This window comes from Fukomys damarensis, unplaced genomic scaffold, assembly GCF_012274545.1.
Source record: "Fukomys damarensis isolate Sample0158 unplaced genomic scaffold, DMR_v1.0_HiC HiC_scaffold_38, whole genome shotgun sequence".
NCBI classification, from domain to species: Eukaryota; Metazoa; Chordata; class Mammalia; order Rodentia; family Bathyergidae; genus Fukomys; species Fukomys damarensis.
In genome coordinates this window covers 71,992,996-72,013,003 of record NW_022900950.1, presented here as the reverse complement: position 1 = coordinate 72,013,003, position 20,008 = coordinate 71,992,996, and the positions used below count along the sequence as shown (strand labels likewise).

General features: G+C 36.9%; 1 protein-coding gene across 3 annotated transcripts in view; it reads left to right on the top strand.

Moving 5' to 3' along the window:
* Positions 1 to 20,008, top strand: part of Iqcm (IQ motif containing M) — a 503,902-nt gene that overhangs the window by 72,006 nt on the left and 411,888 nt on the right. For all 3 annotated transcript variants that reach the window (XM_010632730.1, XM_010632731.1, XM_010632732.1), the window contains exons 4-5: positions 4,172 to 4,254; positions 5,430 to 5,697. In XM_010632730.1, the coding sequence (XP_010631032.1) occupies positions 4,172 to 4,254; positions 5,430 to 5,697 (351 nt within the window). The remainder of the gene's footprint in view (positions 1 to 4,171; positions 4,255 to 5,429; positions 5,698 to 20,008) is intronic.

Below are 20,008 nucleotides of genomic sequence, written 5' to 3'. Positions count from 1 at the left end.
CACTTCAGAGGTTTACTGGAGCAATACCCCTAAAGCAATAAGAGAAAGCAGCAGTTTATGAACCATCACAGCTATAACATTAAACTGATGATATATAGAGAATGTGTCTTTGTTTAAAATGTAAAGAATTATTTTAGACTGGTGAAAACTCTTGAGATTAGAGGCACTCACATCTTTTTCCCCCTTGGAAATGTTAATAATTGTTTTAGGTCAACTTAATATGACCATTTCAACCTATTCATGAACACAAATAGTAACAATAATTGGACACACTTATTAAAAGCTTATTATGTGCCAGGCCCTGTGCTAACTGCTATGTTTTAGTGTCTCAATGGTCTCTCTTAAGTCTGTGGTATAAATTATTGCTAATCTTATTTCACAAATGAGAAAAGTAGGCTGAAGATAAAGTCAGGTCCTTGAGCAAATTTGAATTCAAACACAAGTGTGTGACTTAGGAATGGGAACTCTTAATCATTCTATGGTATGGAATTACAAATAAAGAAAGCCCTAAGTATAACTGTCCTAATGGAGAAGGGGTAGGCATTGGTAACTTCCTCTTAGTAATTTGTAGTGTTCACTCGAGTATAAAAAGTTGCATTCATAAAGAAGTATGCATATATATCTTTGTGAACAGAGAAGCAGAAGCCTCAAATCTTATTAGGTGGATGGATTCTTAGTGCCTGGGTTGATTAATTTCTAATACTTTTATACTCATTTATTGAAAATATGAATACTTTTTGGATATTTTAAAACTAAAGAGAAAAACTAGCATTGCCTTTTCTAATCCACTGAGTTATACATTATCTTGTACCACCTTGGGAATTTAATGCTTTTCTTCAAGACTGACTATTTATAGAAGAAATCAGAAGAGCTGCCTTGCATGTCACTTGACAACAAGGGTAAAAGACTGTGTTACGGGCCTTCACTGGAGCTGCTGGCAAGATCCCTGTGAAACCGCTGCATCTGACTGTGGCTGTCTTTCTCTGTTCCTTTCTGAGCAGTGCCAGGGCTTGTTCGATCCATGAAGCTCATGGTCTGATTTTGCAAATGCCCCATAAGAGGACCTCAAAGTGTCTGACTTTGCCTGCTGGCACCACAAAGGCCCTCAGGTTTGCCAGGCTGCACATGAGCTTCTGCATGAATTCCCAGAGGACAGGTGGCACTTGTGGTTGGGCGCACTGTTCAACTCAAAAGATCAACTAGGAAGAAAATGGTATCTTTCAAACTTAATTCCTCTGTCAAAAGCTTATTTTTGGTTACTGAAGGGAAAATCAGCTCCATCAGCACATTAAATGACAACAGGGTTCAGGAGCACTGGCTGAAAATGAGTGGCAGTGCATGTTACTTCAACAGGGTGATCAGCCAAGTGTCAGGAATCTCTAGTCCTCCCAGGGAGTATACGGCCTCAGGAATAGCAGCAGATGGGTGGAAAAGACAACAGGGGATTCAAGAGAGCAGAGTCTATGCAGGCTGGCAGTAGAGGTGTGCAGCTTTGGAAGGCACTCCCACCCTCTGCATCTCAGCTTCATCTGTGCAGGAAGACTGGATCTTCTCTATGGCCTTGAGTGAAAAAGACCTGATGGACTTACAAAGCCCCAGTTTCAACAAAAACAACAACATAACGTTTTATTATATTGCTTGTCACATGCATGGTGCATGACAATATTGTTATTGTAAGTAATTGTAATTTTAAAGTAATTATAAGGAAGATTCGGTTAGTCAAAAGACAGCAGTTCACAGAGGATAGGACTGTCATGAAAGGAAGAAAAACAGGACAAGTTGTGGATTCACACTTGGGAATATCTCATTGCCTTTCCTGCAGGAAGGAAGTGCTCTGGTGAGGCCTCCTCAAAGCAGATTTAGAATTTGGTTAACACCTGATGAAACCGACAGTTCAATTTCTGAACTCCTGTCTCTTCCACCTGAGGACAGTGACTCTTATGGCATTGAACTGGAAAATCCACATGAATCATTTTGTAATTTACACGTGAGTTTGTGTTCCATTCTGTACAAAGAAACCTGTGCACGAAGTCTTGACAGCTATTGTTTATCGAGTAGAAGGAAAACTCTCCACCAGTCAGTACCCTTGGAATATGTAGTTATGGATGTGGACAATTGTGGTAAAGCACTGAGAACAAGAGGAGGTGTCCTTTCTAGAATACCTGTAGATGGCCAACACCAGTTCTGTTGCTTTGAAAAGGGTTTTAAATGCACTTCCGCTCCTCACTCAGCGTGGATGAGAGTTGGCATCCCATTCCTTTATAGCTAGAGTCCCTCTCACAGGCTTTTTTTCGAGACTCACATTATAACAGTTATGTGTGGCCCATGAGTCTCCATGGTGAGAAGCAAAGGGTTATTTTGTGCAGGAATGAAGAGGAAATTTTACCCTAATAATACTTTATTGTGAAAATTTAAACATAGCCAATTTGAAAGCATATTAAAACAGCACTTGTGCAGTCATCACCCAATTCTTACCAGTAATGCTTTGCTGTACTTGATTGGTCACCTCTCCACTCATCATCTGTATTAGTCTGAAGTCAGTATTTGCTTATATTTTTCTTTAACTATGTAACACTTAGCTATAACCAAAATTTGAATATATAGCTACTTATAAAATTGCAATGTAAAATTTATGTAAAATGAAATGCAGAAATCTTAGATATATGCTCCTTGAGTTCTGTAAATTGCATGTCCCTGTGTAATCCATACACTCTCAAGGTGTAGAACATTACTGTCATCTCAGAAATTTCTTTCATGTTCCTTATTAATAGTTAATCCTTGATACCATTTAGCAGAAGAATCACTGATCTGTTTGGTCCTATCATGGATTAGTTTTGTTTGCTTTATAATTTCATATAAGTGGAAACATATGATATATGTTTTTAGGTTTAAGGTTGCTTTAATTTGAGATAATGTTTTTGAAAATTTTCCATGTTGTACATGTCAATAGTTGGGTTCTTTTTTTTCTGTTTTTTGGTAGCTAAGCCGTTTTTGTTCTATCAGTCCATTTTGTTTATCCATTCTATTGTTGATTCACATCTAGGCAATTTCCACTTTATGAGTAAAGATGCTGTGGACATTCTTGTACAAAATTTTGTAAATATGCTTCCATTTTCTGTGGTACATACCTAGAAATGGTAATGCTGGGTCATTTGTTGGACCTTTTCAACCTGATTTTTCTTTTTTATGTTTCTACCAGCAGCACATGAGGGCTTCAATAATTTTACAAGCTTCCTAAAATTTGTTATCCATCTTTAATTATTTTGGTGGGTGTGTGTGGAATCATCTCACCATGATTTTGGTTTTGCTTTTGATTTTGGCATGAAGATACAGCTTCTGATGCTTAAAATGTGAGTTGATGAAAAGAAGAGAGGAGACCTTGGTTGTCAGAGTGCTGAAAGAGTAGGGTTAGAGAAATGAGCCCACTGAACAGACTGAGGGCTAAGCTGAATCGGTAATATATTTAAATTTCACTGAGTTCAGATGAAGAGGAGGACCCCCATATACTCTTATAAATATCAGAATCAGCTAGAAATAAAAGAAATACATAAAGAGGAAAACTTAGACAGGACTAAATAAGAATGATATTGCAGTGTTCATGCTACAAAATTCTGTAGCTAACCTGGGTTAAAAGATTAAGAAACTTTAAAAAATAGAGATGAGATAAGTCATGTTACTTATAAGTAGGTGTGTGTATATTTTTTATTTTGCCTTATATCACTTCCTTTTTAGTAAATGTATCGAGGTATTTTATTTTGCAGTATGATTTTATCAACAAACTGTAAGGTAAATATTGTTGATGAAATATAAAGAAACTTGTTAAAAAATTTTATGCCCAAAATATATTTTTGTACCTTCTATAAAATAATATTTTCAGAATTTTCAAGAGAGATGGATATTTGAGCTTTGGCTTCCTTGGGATTTAATAATTTAGGAAAATCTAATCACCATGACAATTACAGGTGGATTTTTCCTTTTAAATAGCAAAATATTATATTAAAGAATCATAATATTATTTTACATCCACTTGTATCTACTTATAAAATTCACTTTTTATAATACCCTGCAAGGTTCATAACACTTCCCAAATTTTAGTTTAATAATTTTAATTGAGAAAGTATAAATAACTACATTTAAAAAATGTTAAGTTGTTTCTCTGTTTCTATTTTAGGTCCTACTTTAGAGATCACAAGGCAGGATTTTCTTCAAGAAGCAAAAAGTCTTATTGCTCAACATTATGAGAAAATAAATGAGGTTAATACTTTATATTTATATAACATTGCTAATTATTAGTTAATAATAAGTACTTTTTGTGTACTACCATGGTAGTTCCAAAGGATTGCATGAATCCTAGTACGAGATAAGTTCTTTTTTTTTGATACCGGGGATTGAACTCGGGACCTGCACTTGCGAGGCAGGCAGCGGAACCACTGAGCTAAATCCCCATCTGGAGATAGACTTTGACTTAATCTCCTTTTGAATACTTAAAAATTTTGACAGAATTCAAATACGATTATAAATGGTTCCACATTTTCTTTTGGTGGGAAGGGGGATTTTGATCGTTGCTTCTGTCATTGTGAATGACCCTCTCAGTGGTGGCAGACCTCTTAGAGCTTTCAGTGATACAAAGAGTGGGCTGCAGTGGCTGTGCCATAGGTTCACCACCTCTGCTGCTGGCCATAGGTGTTTTTAATCTTGTAATCAACATTGTGAACATCACTTGACTGATTTTTTTCTCTAGGAAATTTAAAATTATTTTCAATTGTATTAATTTTCCAAACAGGCACATGGAAGAAACGGTTCACAGTGTTCAGAGGTAGACACAGGTGCCTTAGACACTTGACCAGCTTTAAGAAGGTCTACTTGCAACAGCCTAATATTCTGTCTCAAGTTGCCCAGCTAAACATGATACCAGGGTACCAAAACCCTCAGGGAATTTTGAGTTGACAGGAATTTGAACTGGCAATAATTTGAATTTTTCAAAGCATTTTTATTAGGGAGAGGGCTGAAGAGTAATAGCTCTTTCTGTAGAGCAGTCATAATTGTTTGGATAATTACCTGTCAAAGACATGGTGCTGCATTTGTTTTCTCTTGTTCATGATCATCAAAATTAGGAAGAAATTAAATGATTAAATCAATTTGCAATATATATCCCATTAACAATATTGTTTTCATCAGAGCTTTCCTCAATGTATGCTTGCTCATTTCCAATTTAGAAGAGGGAAAGGTTTGGGAATGTTAGCATTTTATAGACATTTAAGAGTTCTTCAGAGATGACTGAATATAATTAAATTCCTATATGTCTATTTGAAAACTCCTATTTTAGAAATGGACTTTGAGTTATTGTTTTAAAACTAACATTTATTTTGAAGTGGAACATAACTTGAATAATAAAATTAATTTAAAAATTATTTTTGTTCTGTTTATAGAATAAAGTTCAAGTTCATTCTATAAATGTTTTTAGGAATAAACACCAAAAACCCAAATCTATCAAATACGTACCTTTGGAGATTAAGAAAAAGGAAACAGCTGATGCTGATGTGATCCAAGAACACCGGGCAGCACTCCGGCGTATTGCCAAGGAGTGCTCCAAAATTCGACCTTCTGAGGAGCCTTCACGAGGACAAATTTCTTCCAAGGAACCACACTGTTTTAATATAAAAGAAAAAGTCTGCTCTGCAGATCTTATTACCAGAGGTAAGATTGGAGTGGAGCCAAGAAACTTGGAGAACCAACAAGCAAAAGTGTAATGGAATTTCTTTGTCACGGAAGGTGAAGAGGTGCGGCCAATAGGCTGCTAACCTTTGGGGAATGCCAGGCAGTGAGAAGAGACCGTCCTAATGGGAAAGGGGACGCAGGAACAAAAACTGGCTGTGTGAAATCCTGAGGTGGTTTATTTCACTGTGGCTAGATAAGTCCTGTGTTTAGCCCTGAATTCTCTTGGCTGAGGTAGGTGGGGCAGGCAACCTGTGTATAAGTATGTTCCCTCAAAGCTCTAAACAGATTTTGGGAGCTGTGGGTTTTCTCTAAAGACAAATGATTGGTAAGGTATGTTCTTTATCAGAAACATAGTAAGGTAGAAACTGGGGTCTTAAGAAAGGTGCTGTGGTTTTCCTGACAGTTCTGGTTTGAATAAATGACTCCTTATAGCAACTTTTAGTTATATCTTAATTTTTTCAAAGTCACATCTTAATTTTTTCCTCATAGTTATTTCTAAAGCTATTTATGAATTCCTTTATTTGTAGTTTTTTATTCAACAAAAAGTACTTCATCTGTGCCAGGCACTATTAGGAATTGGGGAATCAAAGCTTAAAGAGGCTCAGAAAGTAATCGTGGGGATAAATACAAGGTAATCTTATTCTACAGTGTGGTAATTGTGCTAATAGGGGGTAAGTGCAAAGCATTATGGAAACGGAGGGAAAAGCAAGGATCAGAATGAGTATTCATGAGAGGAGATCTCACTCCTAATAGATTCTTTTTTCTTTTTATGGAGTTTATTGGTACAATCTAGGTATACTGTACAGTTCCATTCACTACTGGGATCTTGTACCTTTACCTGACAGGTCTTGGTTCTCATTTTTTCTCCTTGTCCCTGCCCTCCCTTCATCACTCCTAATAGATTTTAAAGAGAAGTTTGTTTAGTGGCCAGGTGGGAACAACAGAGACCATGTTGAGCATTGGTAGCCAAATTGTATTAAAGATCTGAAAGGTGAAAGATCATGATATAGTTTGGGAAAAGGGCAGTGTGGTAGGAAATGGAGTTGGGACGATGTGTGGGGCTAGATTCTGACAGAACACAGGCAGGCTTAAATTTGTACGTGTGAAGAGCCAGTAGTGATTTTAAAGCTGTGGGTGAGGACAGTGGGAAGTATGAGCAGATATTTCTGTTAGAAAAATAGCAGCAGAGACAGTGTGGAGAGTGACAAAATGAAGAGATGAAGGAGGGCTGTCTGAGAAAGAGAGTCCGGTGAAGGATGGCAGGGGCCTGTGTTAGGGAGCAGTGAAGAATGAAGTGTGGAATAGAGAGTTTATCAAATCAGCATTTCTCCAAGTATAATCTCCCAAACAGCAGTCTTAAGTGCTTCAACTTAATATAATGTTTGTTGGTCAGACAAATTTGAAAAAATATGCACATTATATTTCCTTCTTAGAGATTCCTATTTATTAGTAATGTATTGAAAGCTATGAGAAATACTTCAGAAATCTGTTTGTTGAATACTTGTTTTTTTCATATTCTGGCAATAAATACTGTTGAGGTTAGAGATTTTTAAAAAATATATCAGGTAATTTAGAACTAGAGAATTATTTCAGGGTGAATTAAAAGGTCTTTGAAGAAACAACTTACCATGTAATGAAATGCAGATCTTGAGGAAGATATTGAGGTTTTTAGAGTGGAAAAGTAGATGGACATCATTGAGTTGAGGTCGCAATTCAAGGTGTGTTGTAGGCTGTTAATGCTGCAGTAACAAAATTCCTGAGATGAGGTAATGTAAAGTGGCTTCAGTTTGTTGCTCACATTATGGATGCTGGAAAAGTGAAGATTAAGGAACCAGAAAGTTTTGTGTCTGATGAAATCCTGAGCTCGGCGTCTAAGGTGTGTTGAATCTTGCATCCTCTGAAGGATTGAAAGCTCTGTTCTCACATGGTAGAAGGGGACAGGAAGCAAAGGGGTTGGGAAGCTCTCTTAAGCCTCTTTTATAAGAGTGTGACTTTCATTCATGAGGGTGGGTCCCTAATAACCTAATGACTGCCCCAAAGTCCCTATTTTTAAATGGTATTTTGTTTCAAGACGGGATCTTTCTGAGTTGCCCAGGCTGGGCTTGAACTTATGATCCCCCTGCTTCAGCCTAGAGAGCTGGGAGTGCAGTTATTCATCATCATGCCTGGCTTGTACCTTTCAATCATACCAGGTTAGGTAGTAGCTACCACCATGAATTTGTGTGGGACACAAACATTCAAAACATGGCAAAGCGAAAACATATCAAGCAGGTGAGGAAAAGGATGGGATACGTTAACAAATTTCTTTTAAAACTATTAAGCAGGCATGCAAGTGGAAATAGCCATTAGAAAGTTGGAAAAGAAGGTCTGGCACTTAAGAGAAAGGTAGATTAGGATTTAAGCTTGTGGTGGGAGGTCAGTATCATCCTGAAATTGTGGGTTCATGCATTTGTTCAGACAGCATCCATTTATTTGTCATATGAAGTCTAGAGGAACTGAGGGCATGCTACGTGAAGTATGTAGTTTGTATGCTGTGGGATGAAGGAAGATAGACATTTAGAATATAGTGTGACTCATTCAAGGAACAAGCTGCTCTGAAATCAGTAGGAGGATTTGTCTTTTAGATTGAGAAGTCAGGGATGGATTCCCAGGAAATTTAAAGCAGGTAAATCCTGAAGAATGAGTATGTCGCTCTTGTCAGAGGAACTATTATCCAGCTGATGATAAACATCTGATTATGGCGTATTTGAGAGAACTAAAATGGCATTACCTACCTGGGACATGAGGACTGAACAGTAAGACTAGAGACTGAAGAACATTGAATCTCTTTAATAATTTTAATCTAAAAGTATAGGAACCACCCAAATGTTTCAAGAACAGTTGCAGTGATCACTTTCACTGTAGAATGTTTACTGGGAGTGGTGCTGGCCTAGGAATGCGTTTGTGAGGCAGTGAGACCAGTGAGAAGACACTGACTCATGTGAGAAAGGATGGCACCCTTTGATGCAGGGGTAGTGGAGGTAGAACTGAGGGGTGGGTATAGACATTAGAGAGGTAGAGTGATGCAGACTTGCTCAAGGGTAAAAATGTATCAGGAACAGGGAAGAGCTCTGGCATTGGCTTAGTGGTTTCCATTCAGAGGCCTCATGGAGCCATTTGCTTTTGTGAAATACGTAGCCATTTAGAAGACTGGAGATGTAAAGATGGTAAAACTTGTGTAGAGATGGCAAAATTGACACCAGGAATAAGTTAAAATATAGTCTGTGAGATTGTTGAGCTTTGTAGCTTTATGTGAAGAAGTTAGGAAACAATATTTCAAAAATATGTTGGTGATTTCTGATTGCCTTTGGGTATCATAAAAATAAGTCGAACCAAGAAAAGTACTAGCTAATTCATAACAAGAGATGAAAGAACCCAGAGAAACACCAGGTTTTTGGCCTTTAGTTTTGAACAGATATCCACTAAGACTTAACATTGTACCAAAAATAATAGAAAGATATGTTTTTTAGAACCTAATTAATTATCTCAAACCATGAAGCAACTAAGAAAAGGGGTAAATACCAAAGAAGATGTTAGAACCAGAGCAATGACAAGGACAACAAATACAAAGAAGGGTGCCTACCAGGAAAGCATCATCTGTTCAGATAACTTCTGCAGGGAATCTTCCTAGTGACTCCCCAGCAGGATCCTGTACTTTATTCCAAGGAGTGACTGCTGTGTGCCGTCTTTTCTTCCCTTTCACTAATGGAGTGTTACTAAGGATTTCCTCTTCTCTACCCTGTTATAACATATCATGTGCTTCTGGGAGAAGCTGGAGGTAACTTTGTATTTGGTTACCGCAGCATAAGGAACCACGCCCGGATCTGATGGAGGTTAGAAATCAGCCAGACATCCTGGACTCAGGTGCAGTTCCTGAGACAACATTGTGTCCTCTCCTGGGGAGAGAGGAGGCGTATGGTCTTTCAGGGAATAAGGAACAGATATTTAGTATTCCAGGGGACAGACTATGACAAATGCTCATCAGACTTGTGTCCCTTTCTTCTTTGGCACTTGACTACAGCACATTTTCGCAGGACATTGTAGTTAAGTGGGGCTGTGTGACAGATCTGACTCTGAATTGCATCTACCTTTGTTGTAGACCCATGAAGTTTCTTGTATTCAAGTGTGAGGACTCTTCAGTATTCTTCAAATAATTGTACTTATTATGGTAATAGTACTTTTAATACCTGTTGTTCCCCAAACCATTTTTTCAGATGTTTAGTAAATATACAAAGCTCAGTGCAGAGAATATAATGGTGAGAAAAACTGAAAGTGAATTATGTTCTCATGGAATTTGTAAGCCAGCCAGAGAAATAAATACCAATTAAATTCTCACATGTATACAGACTGATACTGACACAGCCTCACACGTTCACAAGTGAATTGGACCTGTGCTGAACGTCAGGGAGAGCTTCCTAGTATAAATGATATTTGAGATATGATGTCAAAGAAGAATAGAAATCACTCAGACTGACAGTGGGAAGTTCTGGGCAATAGGAAAACCATTTGCAGTGATCCAAGGTGGGGACAAGAGAAATGACTTCAAAGTGAAAGAGAAATGACTTCAAAGTGAAAAAGAAAAGAGCTCAACGGGCTACAGTTCTGAGAATGAGCTAGAGAAATCAGTTGAGACTGTATGAAAGCAGAACCTTGTAGTCAGTGATGACTGAATTCTGCTCCAAGCTTCCTGAACCCCTTCCTGGATCAGGATAGCTCAGGAGTGGGTTTGTCACTGACACAGGAGCAACCAGAAATGGGAGGTGAGAGCTGATGGACACACGTTTCCTTCTCTCTCTGGCAAGATGAAGGGTCTCAAGAATATTCTGTAAAGCTTCCCAGAAGGTTCCAGACAACAAAGCAACCGTGTCTTACCGTGATGGTCAACTCAGAAAGGATGCTTCTATTAGCTTTCCTTTTGTGCCTAATTTATTCCCTCTTCCTTTATTCCCGTTTCCCAGGATTGCTCCTTTAAAAATATTTTGTTGGTGGAACTGTCACTACTTGCTGAAGGTCATGTATGGGGTGTGAAGGAAAGGGAAAACCAGAGACAACTTTTAGATGTTAGTTCCCATGAACTAGGAGGTGAGAACATCTACTTTCTGAGATGGAGCGCAGAGGGAGATGTGGTTTCAAATAGGTAGAAAACAAGAGTTATGGTTAAGAAATGTTAGCTTTGTGGTACCTATTGAATAAATAAATCAAAAAGTTAAAATGGATAGTCTGTTTAAGTGTAGACTCAGGAATGATGTATATGTAGTGTACATATCAGTTTTTTTCTGTAGAAATACAATATGAGCCATAGATGTCATAACAGAAATATTTTCTAGTGGCAAACTTAAAAATATAAGTAGCCAAGCATAGTGGCACATGCCTGTACCCCAGTACTCAGAGAAGTTGAGGCAGGAGGATCACAAGTTCAAGCCCCATCTGGGCAACTTAGTGATTTTGTGAGACCCTGTGTCAAAAACAAATCAAATCAAATCAAACTAAACCAAACCAACCGAGCAAACAAACATAAAAGGGAAGCTGTAAATGTAGCTCAATGCAGAGTCCCTGGGTTTGGTAATCTCCAGAACTACACACAAAAAACAAACAGGTAAAAGAAAAAAAAAAAACACAGGAAAAAGAAACAGGTAAAAAAGAGAATACATTTATTTGGTGCAATATAGTCAAAATACTGTCATTTCAATGGTCAATATAAAATTGAGATATTTAATTTCATTTCAGTACTAAGTGCTATGTTTCATTGTGACACTCAGAGAACACGTGTTCAGAATGTATTCCCCAGTGCATTAGTGTTGACAGCTTAGGCAGTGAGGGCTCGGCCTTTATGAATGAATTATTGTCATTTATCACAGGGCTTGAGGTTGCAAGTTTCAGCTCCTGCTCCATCTCTTGTGCATTTCCTTTTGCCTTTCTTCCCCCTGCCATGGGATGTCGCAGCCAGAAGTCCCACACTCATGGTAGTCCTCCAGACTGTAAGAAATAAGTCTCAGTTCTTAATAAATTACCTAGTCTCAGGTATTCTGTTATAGCAGCACAAAAGGGACTAAGGCATAAGTCTCCAAAATGTGGTATATATTGTACTTTCCGCATTCCTCAATTTGGCCCAGCCACATTGCTGATGCTCAGTAGGTAGTTTATACATGGGTGCCATATTGGACAGTAAATGTATAGATTGTATTACAGTCATATTCTTGGATAAAATAGGTATTTGGGGAGTAAATGTAGGTAGAAAAAAAAAATAGACGGAGGAGCCACAGAGAGTTCCAACATTTAGAAGGCAAGAAGAGGAGTGCTCGGCAGAGGAGGTAGAAAAATGACTTCTAGCGGTTATACAAGAGGGGAGACACATTTCAGTCGTGGGGAAGTGCCTCCCACAGAAGCAAGAGGAGCTCACCTGTTGTCCAGGAAGAAGGCAAGGGGCATCTCACAAATGTGGACCGACTGGTAGATTAAATGATGGAGGTGTTTCTTTGCTTTTTTAAGTATAAGTTTAGAAGCCAAGTCTTCACTTGAGGGTGGGGGATGGTAGAGTTTTGGGGAGCAAGGAGAAAGGTGAAATAATCATAATCTGGGAGAGTATGACAGTGAAATGATAGTGTGTTACGTTAGTCTTTTTCTTTTTTTCAGAGGAAAGAGAACTTGTTGGAAACTGTCAGTGAGGATCCCAGAGGAAATTTGATTTTACTTAAAAGCCTTAGAGTCTGTGCAGGCTGGAAGAAAAAAATACTACTCTAATCCACAAGACAGCTACTAAAAAAAAATCTATGCTCCTAGGAAAATAAGAGTTAGAGGAAGATGGGGGACTCTATGGAGAAGATGGTTAGAATACCAGTTTAGTTGATTTGTGAGTAGTCTTGAGTTTCTTAGGGCACAGTGAAAGGTTTGGGGAGGTTGTCCAAAAAAGAATAAAAGATTGTGGGTCTGTGCAGATTGAGATAAACAGTAAGAAGAGTGGGAAGATTGGTTCTGAGGGGCCCTTAGAAAAGGTGAGTAATTCACATTAATGACACTGTCTTTTAAGGGATATTCCTTTCCAGTTTGCAATCATGAGTCCAAGGATGTTGGGGATGGGGTATAGGAGGAGAAGTGCAGGCAAGACAGTGGTCCTCTAGAAAATTCCACTCTAGGTGAGGGCAAAGACATTTTACTAGGAACCTTGGCATGTGCTGCACTGGAGAACTCTGAAGGGCTGCCCTGAATGTTTGTCTGTAAATGAAAATTGCAATTCATTTATCAAAGTTCTTATCTTAAAAAGCATATATTAAGACTGCACATTGGATCTATTTTTTAAATATATTCCCAATACTTCTGCAGGGTGGATGGAAGCGTGATCTAAGATATCAGTGGCATTAATTCCAGAACTTGATTAAATTTTGCAAGATTAGAAAGGAAGGTATTTCCTGTGTGTTTAGAATATGTGCTCTCTAGTCAGGCTGAAAATTCAGCTGCATTTTCTTCTGTAAATTGAATATCTTATACAAGAACAGGTCAAACATTTCTTGAATTTAGTCCAAGGATATCAACTTTGAAATGCACTGTAACAATTATAATATCAACTATCTTTAGTAAATAAAATATGTTCTTTATGCTTGGCTATGTTTCTTAAGAGAGCAAAAATGAAGCAAAACCGATCAGTTTCCTCTTTTAGTGTCTAGGTATTCTATAGTGCTGCTTAGACCTGTTGCCATTCTTCCAGTTTCTGAATCTGTATAATTAGAAATTATTAGAATTTAGAGTTATTAGATTATCAAAATTATTGAATGTTAGAAATTAAAAATCATATGTAAAATAAATTTTTATAACATAGTCAATACTAGTTTATAGTTAGCATTAAATGCATAATACTCATCTGTGCAGTCCCTTGAAAAAGAAATATATCTAGGTTAACTTTTGGTTCATTTAAATTTGAAAAGTCTTTAATTAAACTGAATGAGATTTCATGATAGTCATGTTAGGCACATATATTTAGGGCTAATATTGGATCATTCCTAAACCACGGTATTCTGGAAAGAGATATAATTGTGTGTCTGTTGTGTATGCACACTTGAGTATGTCTTTGTGTGTGTGTATGTCAGTGCGTGTGTGAGTATAATGATATGTATTCTTCAGTCTCTATATCACAAATTATCTTTCTATGTAAGATGAAAGCATAATGAATTTTAATAATGCCTTAAAATGGTTGTATATCTAGAAAGCACTGGAGAAACCTCTTAGGAAAAACAAATTTGTGCTATGCTTATTTCTTTGCCCAAAGTTGTGACAACTTACCAAATGGTTTTTTGATCAACAATGTTTATAAGATGTTCTACTTTATATTTTAATGATTTGAAGTACACATATGATAGTAGCAAATGAACTAAAACTGTTTTTACTTACTTTCACAAAATTATTTGGAGGGATTTAAGTCTGGGATCCATAACATTTTGTAAGAAAAGTAGAAGCTAGAGATTTTCTTTCAGTGAGGCAGAAGATTATTTAGTATTTCATATCAGAAATTAATCTGATTTTTGAAGCTTTAGAATTTGAAGCTTACTAATATTTCTCCAGGTATACAAACAGACCTGTATTGTGAATAAGGAATCTGTCTAATAAGGGAATAATTTTGGATAAACTCATGAGAGATCATTTCTCAGAGAGTTTTGCAGATGCTTTTTCTGTTCTGTGTTTCTCCCTGGTTGGGATTGCAGTTGACTTGGTAGTTTAAAATAGAAAAATGCAGGGCAGTGAGTTCAGAGTATACTCGGAGATCCATTGCTTTTGTAGTAAATAAGATCTCTCAAACGGCATAAAGTTTTTTAATGTTTTAAAACTTTTTATTTTTAGTCTTTATTAGTCCATTTTTGTAGTATATAATGTTTAGCTTTCCTGTGAGAAATTGTTACATATGCATAGTACATTTAATTCATTTTCCCCCACCTTTCCTTCCTCTCGCTCTCTCCACCCGTCTCTTAATCCCTTTCTATTGGTGCATATTTGCAGGACATAAGCTTTTCATTTCATGTGAGGAGTTGGTACACACACCTCACACACCTTAATTCCTTGTTTTCATCCTTTTTTCCTCCTTTCTCTTCCCCCACTCTCCATCTTTTGATCCTCTTCTCTTTTGAGAAAGATCTGTCTCCCTACTTCCTATTATCTCTCTTTTATTTTGCTCTTTATTTATTATTTGGGTTTCTCATTTAAGACAAATCATATGATAAAAAGCTTTTGTGTCTGATTTGTTTCACTTAGCATTATGGTGGCAAGGTGCATCCATTTTTCCTACAAGGACTCAAGTTTATCTATCTTTGTAGCAGGATAGGACTCCATTGTGTAAATGCCACACTTTATGCATGCATCTATTGATGCACATATAGTCTGCTATTTTGAATTGTGCCATTATAATCATGGGTGTGCATGTAACACTGTGATATGTTGTCTTTATTTCTGGTATTGGGGATTTAACTCAGGACCTTGTGCTTGTAAGGCAGGCCTGTGGCCACTGAACTAAACCCCTGTCACTGTTGTCTTTTTCTCTTTTGAGAAGATACCTGGAAGAGCAATAGTTGTGTCAAAAAGAATTTCTAGTTTTAGTTTTTGGAGGAATCTTCATAATGATTTCCAAAGTGGTTATAATAGTTTACATTTACAACAACAATGTAGAAAGGTTTTTTGTTTCTGGGCTTCATTAGCATTATTATTTGTTTGCTTTCTTGATGGTGGTCATTCTTTCTAGAGTAAGATGAAATCTCAGTGTTGTTTCAGTTTACATTTTTCTAATAATCGGTGATGTTGAGTATTTCTTATGTATTAGCCATTTTTACTTCTCTGAAGCGTCTATTCATTTCACTTGCTCATTTTTTTGGGGTCTTTCATTTTGAGGGGTTTCATATTTTTGAGGTCTTTGTTTATTCTAGATATCAGTCCTCTGTCTGAGGGACAGCTGACAAATACTTTTCTCATTCTGTAGTCTGTCTTCATCTGTTTGATTGTTTCTTTTGCTTTTCATCTGATAGGATCGTATTTGTTGACTCAGTACTATTTCCTGTACAACTGGGCTTCTGTTTCGAAGTCCTTGCCTATGTCTCTGCATTCAAGAGTTCTACCTATTTTGCCTTTCATCAGGTTATATGCTTCTGTTTTGGCCTTTTGTTCTTTGATGGACTTTGATTTTGCTTTAATACATAGAGATAGGGATCTAGATTCAATCTGCAATTTTCTTCTGCCAATTTTCCTATCATCATTTATTAAAGAGACCATCTTTCCTCTAGTGTATGTTGTTGGCCCCTTTGCCAAAGGTCAGATAGTTGAATGCATTTGGAGTTGTTTCTGTATCCTCAGTTCTGTTCCATTGATACTCATGTTTATTTTTGTGCCAATGTCATGCTGTTTTATTATTAAATATTAATTAGTAAATCAGGCAGAGTTGGCTTTAAACTCTTGATGCTTAGATTTCTAAGATTTTAGTTGTTTCCATGGGAAAATACTGTAGTGAGATTGCTATATGTTTATATAAAAGAAATAAGCAGAGATTAAATTAATTGACTTCTGTTTTTATTAATTTTGATCTGGGGGTCTGCAAAATAGAGGAAAAACATCAAAGTGTGCTCCCCTATTCTCTGCTTTCCATGATATAGCATGTTCTGTGACCTTTGGTCACTGAAGTTTCTCCCTTGTAGGTAATCCAAAAGCTGTGATCAGAACAGGAATGTGGTGATTAAGGTACCAATACGGCCATTTAGGCCCAACCTTGTAGCAGTCCATAGAAAAGAGTGGTTTTGGGGAGGAGATGCATGGGACTGACAACCCCAAGTACATTATCTTTGTGTGAAAAACAGGATCAGGTAGGAAGAAACAGGTACTATTATATTAAGCAAAAATGTTCTTGTCTTTATAAAAACAGATGTGTTAGCCTATTTTTGTCTTTATTTTAATAGTAATCCCAAGAAGATTATCTATTATCAACTCGTTAATAGTGGTTACTTTAGTATTAGCAAGCCTTGATGTTTATATAGTCCTTGTCATTCCCTCCTGATGAGGCTCCTTATTTGTACTCTGACCAATGTGATTTATTTGAACCAAATCATATCAAAGTAAGTTACTTTTCAGGCTAAATGTTCAGTACTTCTGCTGTTGCTGCTGCTACTACAATAAGCCCTTCTTCACAGTGCTCTATACAAGGGTACTGTTTAAGCAGGCACTGTGATAATTGCTTGAGAAGTAGCTTCCTAAGACATCAACAGTCTTCTAAAATGAGTGGGACAAGATTTGTATTGCCATTTTGGGAAGGTGTTATGTACTTCTGATTGTTTATAACTCCAAGAACATCTTCCATTAGGGTGATTTGCTTGTACACTTATCTTTTTCTCCCTGTAAGAAAGTAATCCTTTTTTTAGGGCAAGGATCTTATCTGTCTTGTTTGCATTCACATCCCCATGGCTAAATAACACAATGATGGTCTCATATTGAGAAGTTCAGTGATATTCTAGACATGACTATTGAGTAACAGCATAAAGGGACTATGAAAATAATTGTGTGTAAAATGTTAAACAGATTTAAACAGGCGGGTGACTTTTCAAATCATTCCGTGTACTCTCAAAGGATTTTTTGTTATCTGGGTTTGATCCCTGAGTTACACTTTAAGAAGACCTAGGGGTGTGTGTGTGTGTGTGTGTGTGTGTGTGTGTGTGTGTGTTGACCATTAATAGCATGACAGGTACTGCGCAGAATAAAGAGATTCTCTCAAATCACTGTCCAGTATAAAACAGCTGTTGCCTGAACTATTCATTGCCCAAGGTAGTTATTCATTTTTCTGGCCTGCATGGATGCTTCCAAAATGATTCTGTCACAGCATGTGCTATCTGGCATTTCTTCAGAACACTGGGAAACCTGGAGCCAATGATCTATTAGTGCCTGAAGTGTGGAATATGAGACATTGATCAGCCCTTCTCTGAACTGGCACTGCACTACAGCAGCCTGAGAACCAGGGGAACAAGCCAACTGCCAAATTCTTCTGGTTTTGATCCCATTGCACTTAATGAATCAAAACGTTATTTTAAAGACATTTTATGTTTTCAACCATCTCAAAAGCCCAATTAGTACTTTGAATCTACTTAGTGAAAACTGGGGACAAAAGCATTTTATGTAGCCATGAACAAAGGCCTATAATCTGCTGTCTGCATGTTTGATAGGAGCGCCTGTGTACTTCCAGTGTGACTGAGTTGATAGCAGTTTCTGGTTTCCAACTATACTCAACCATTAAGTGTGCCTTTGAAAAAGTGTTCAAAAATGAAAGTATCTGGTTGTATCTCTGCAAATTGATGTTTGCTTTTTTGTTTTCAATGAAAGTTTGAAAGTGTATTGGTCTTATCTATAAACTGATTTTTGGTTTTAAAAACTGAAAATGCTTCCACTGTTGTATCAGAAGCCAATTAATGGGAGAATAGAGCAAAGAAGCTGCAAATATCATACATTGAGCATCTATTACTTAAGCACTATATCAAACCAGGCATTATTAAAATCTTACAAAATATGTATATTGTTAGTTGTATTTTGCAACAGACCTGCCACTTATAGTAATTGCACCACAAGTTGTAGTTTTTCTAAAAGTTTGCACTTTTTCAACTCATGCAGTTTTCTGTTTTTTTTCTCCTTGGATTGGAGTAATTCAGGCACTTGAACTGAGGGTTTCCTAAGAGCTTTAAGAACACTGAAGTGATAGTTTTCTTTTCCTACATTACTGTTTCACTTGAAGCAAGGGTTTTTTTTTTCCTTTTTTGCATCTTAATTTGTTTCCAAAACCTTATCTAATCATTAGATTTGATAGTTTTGGAGGCTATTATAGTTTCAGAAAAAAACATGAGTTTGTAGAGAAAGAGTGGGATTTTAAATGCTCAATATCATTCTTAGATAATAATGAAAATGCCTATTTTTAAGCTAAGTACTCTAGCAGTTGCAGACTTTCTTGGGTCTTCCGAAAGTATCCCCAAGTTTGAGACCTTTTCAGTAGGTCCTTACAAAGGTGTCTTGTGGATGAAGGGAAGGACTGGCAGGAACTGGTGAAGCTCTGCCATTGGACGTTTATTGCATGTATGGTTCTGTAGTGAGATACTCAACTACTGCTGCTACTCCCACTTGTCTGTCTGACCAGCACCACAGAGAACTGCATTTCAGAAACTGCATGGGAAGAGAAATAACCCATACAGGGGGATAATTGTGCTATGGATAGGAGAGCTCAAGAAACCTCAGGAAACATATATTTTTGCTAATAAAAATGAAAAAAGAGCTAGTGTTATACAGATATTTTAAAGATTTGACTATTAGCTTTGGGATACTCTTTGATAGTCACTTTTTTTATTTTTTATTGTGAAAACAATGACTTTTCCTACATCTACCTGGAGAATCCTCCCTAATACTAAATTTTTAAAATAGGAACGCAGATGGTTTCCTTGAATAGGAGGAACAGTGAGATTTTAGAGAGAGAGCGACTGTTTCTGAAAAAGAAGCAAGGGCATGATTACCTTGCTGGGCCAACAATAATGAACTGTTCAAAGTGGCCATAAAGGTGGCTTGGTCTTCCTAGACAGATTCTTAGGTAAAATCTTTCTACAAGTTGCTAAAATTTAGCAAAGACTCAGTAAGTTTAGAATTTTAGGACTAAATGCTAGGTGTATTTATTTCTTTGGCTGGTTTTATAGTAAAATCTGATTTTAATTTGTGTCTGATACTTTTGTTTCGTTTAGGGAAATAAAGTGACAGTGACTGGAACCCCAGTGTGCTCAGATCTGACTTTTGTAACTGATTTTATTTACTTATACACATAATTACATTTAGAAAAGTTTTATGGCATCAGTAGTAAAATCAATTGAGTGTATAATTTTTGTAGTCATTTATTTCTTATGAAAAATTTTAAAAGTACAAATCATTAGATTTGGATCATTTGTTCATGAGTGCCATTCTCAAAGTGCTGATTTTAACAATTTTAAGGAACTGTATTCCAATTTCCCCTTCTTTATGGTTGGCCATCATGCTTTTTATCTTTTTCTTAAAATAAGTCTGAATTTCACATCTTCCCTTTTCCTGTGTCTTTGGTCCTCAAATAAACATTCCCTCCCAGGAGAGAATATTTTCTATCTTAAAAGATAGCTTCTGTGGTGTACAGGATGAGTAAGAAGAATCCTTTGAATTTTTACATCTGTACTCTGAACATACTTCAAAATGATGGTTTGCTCATGGATAATAATGGGCATCAAGTTAAATGTGTCAC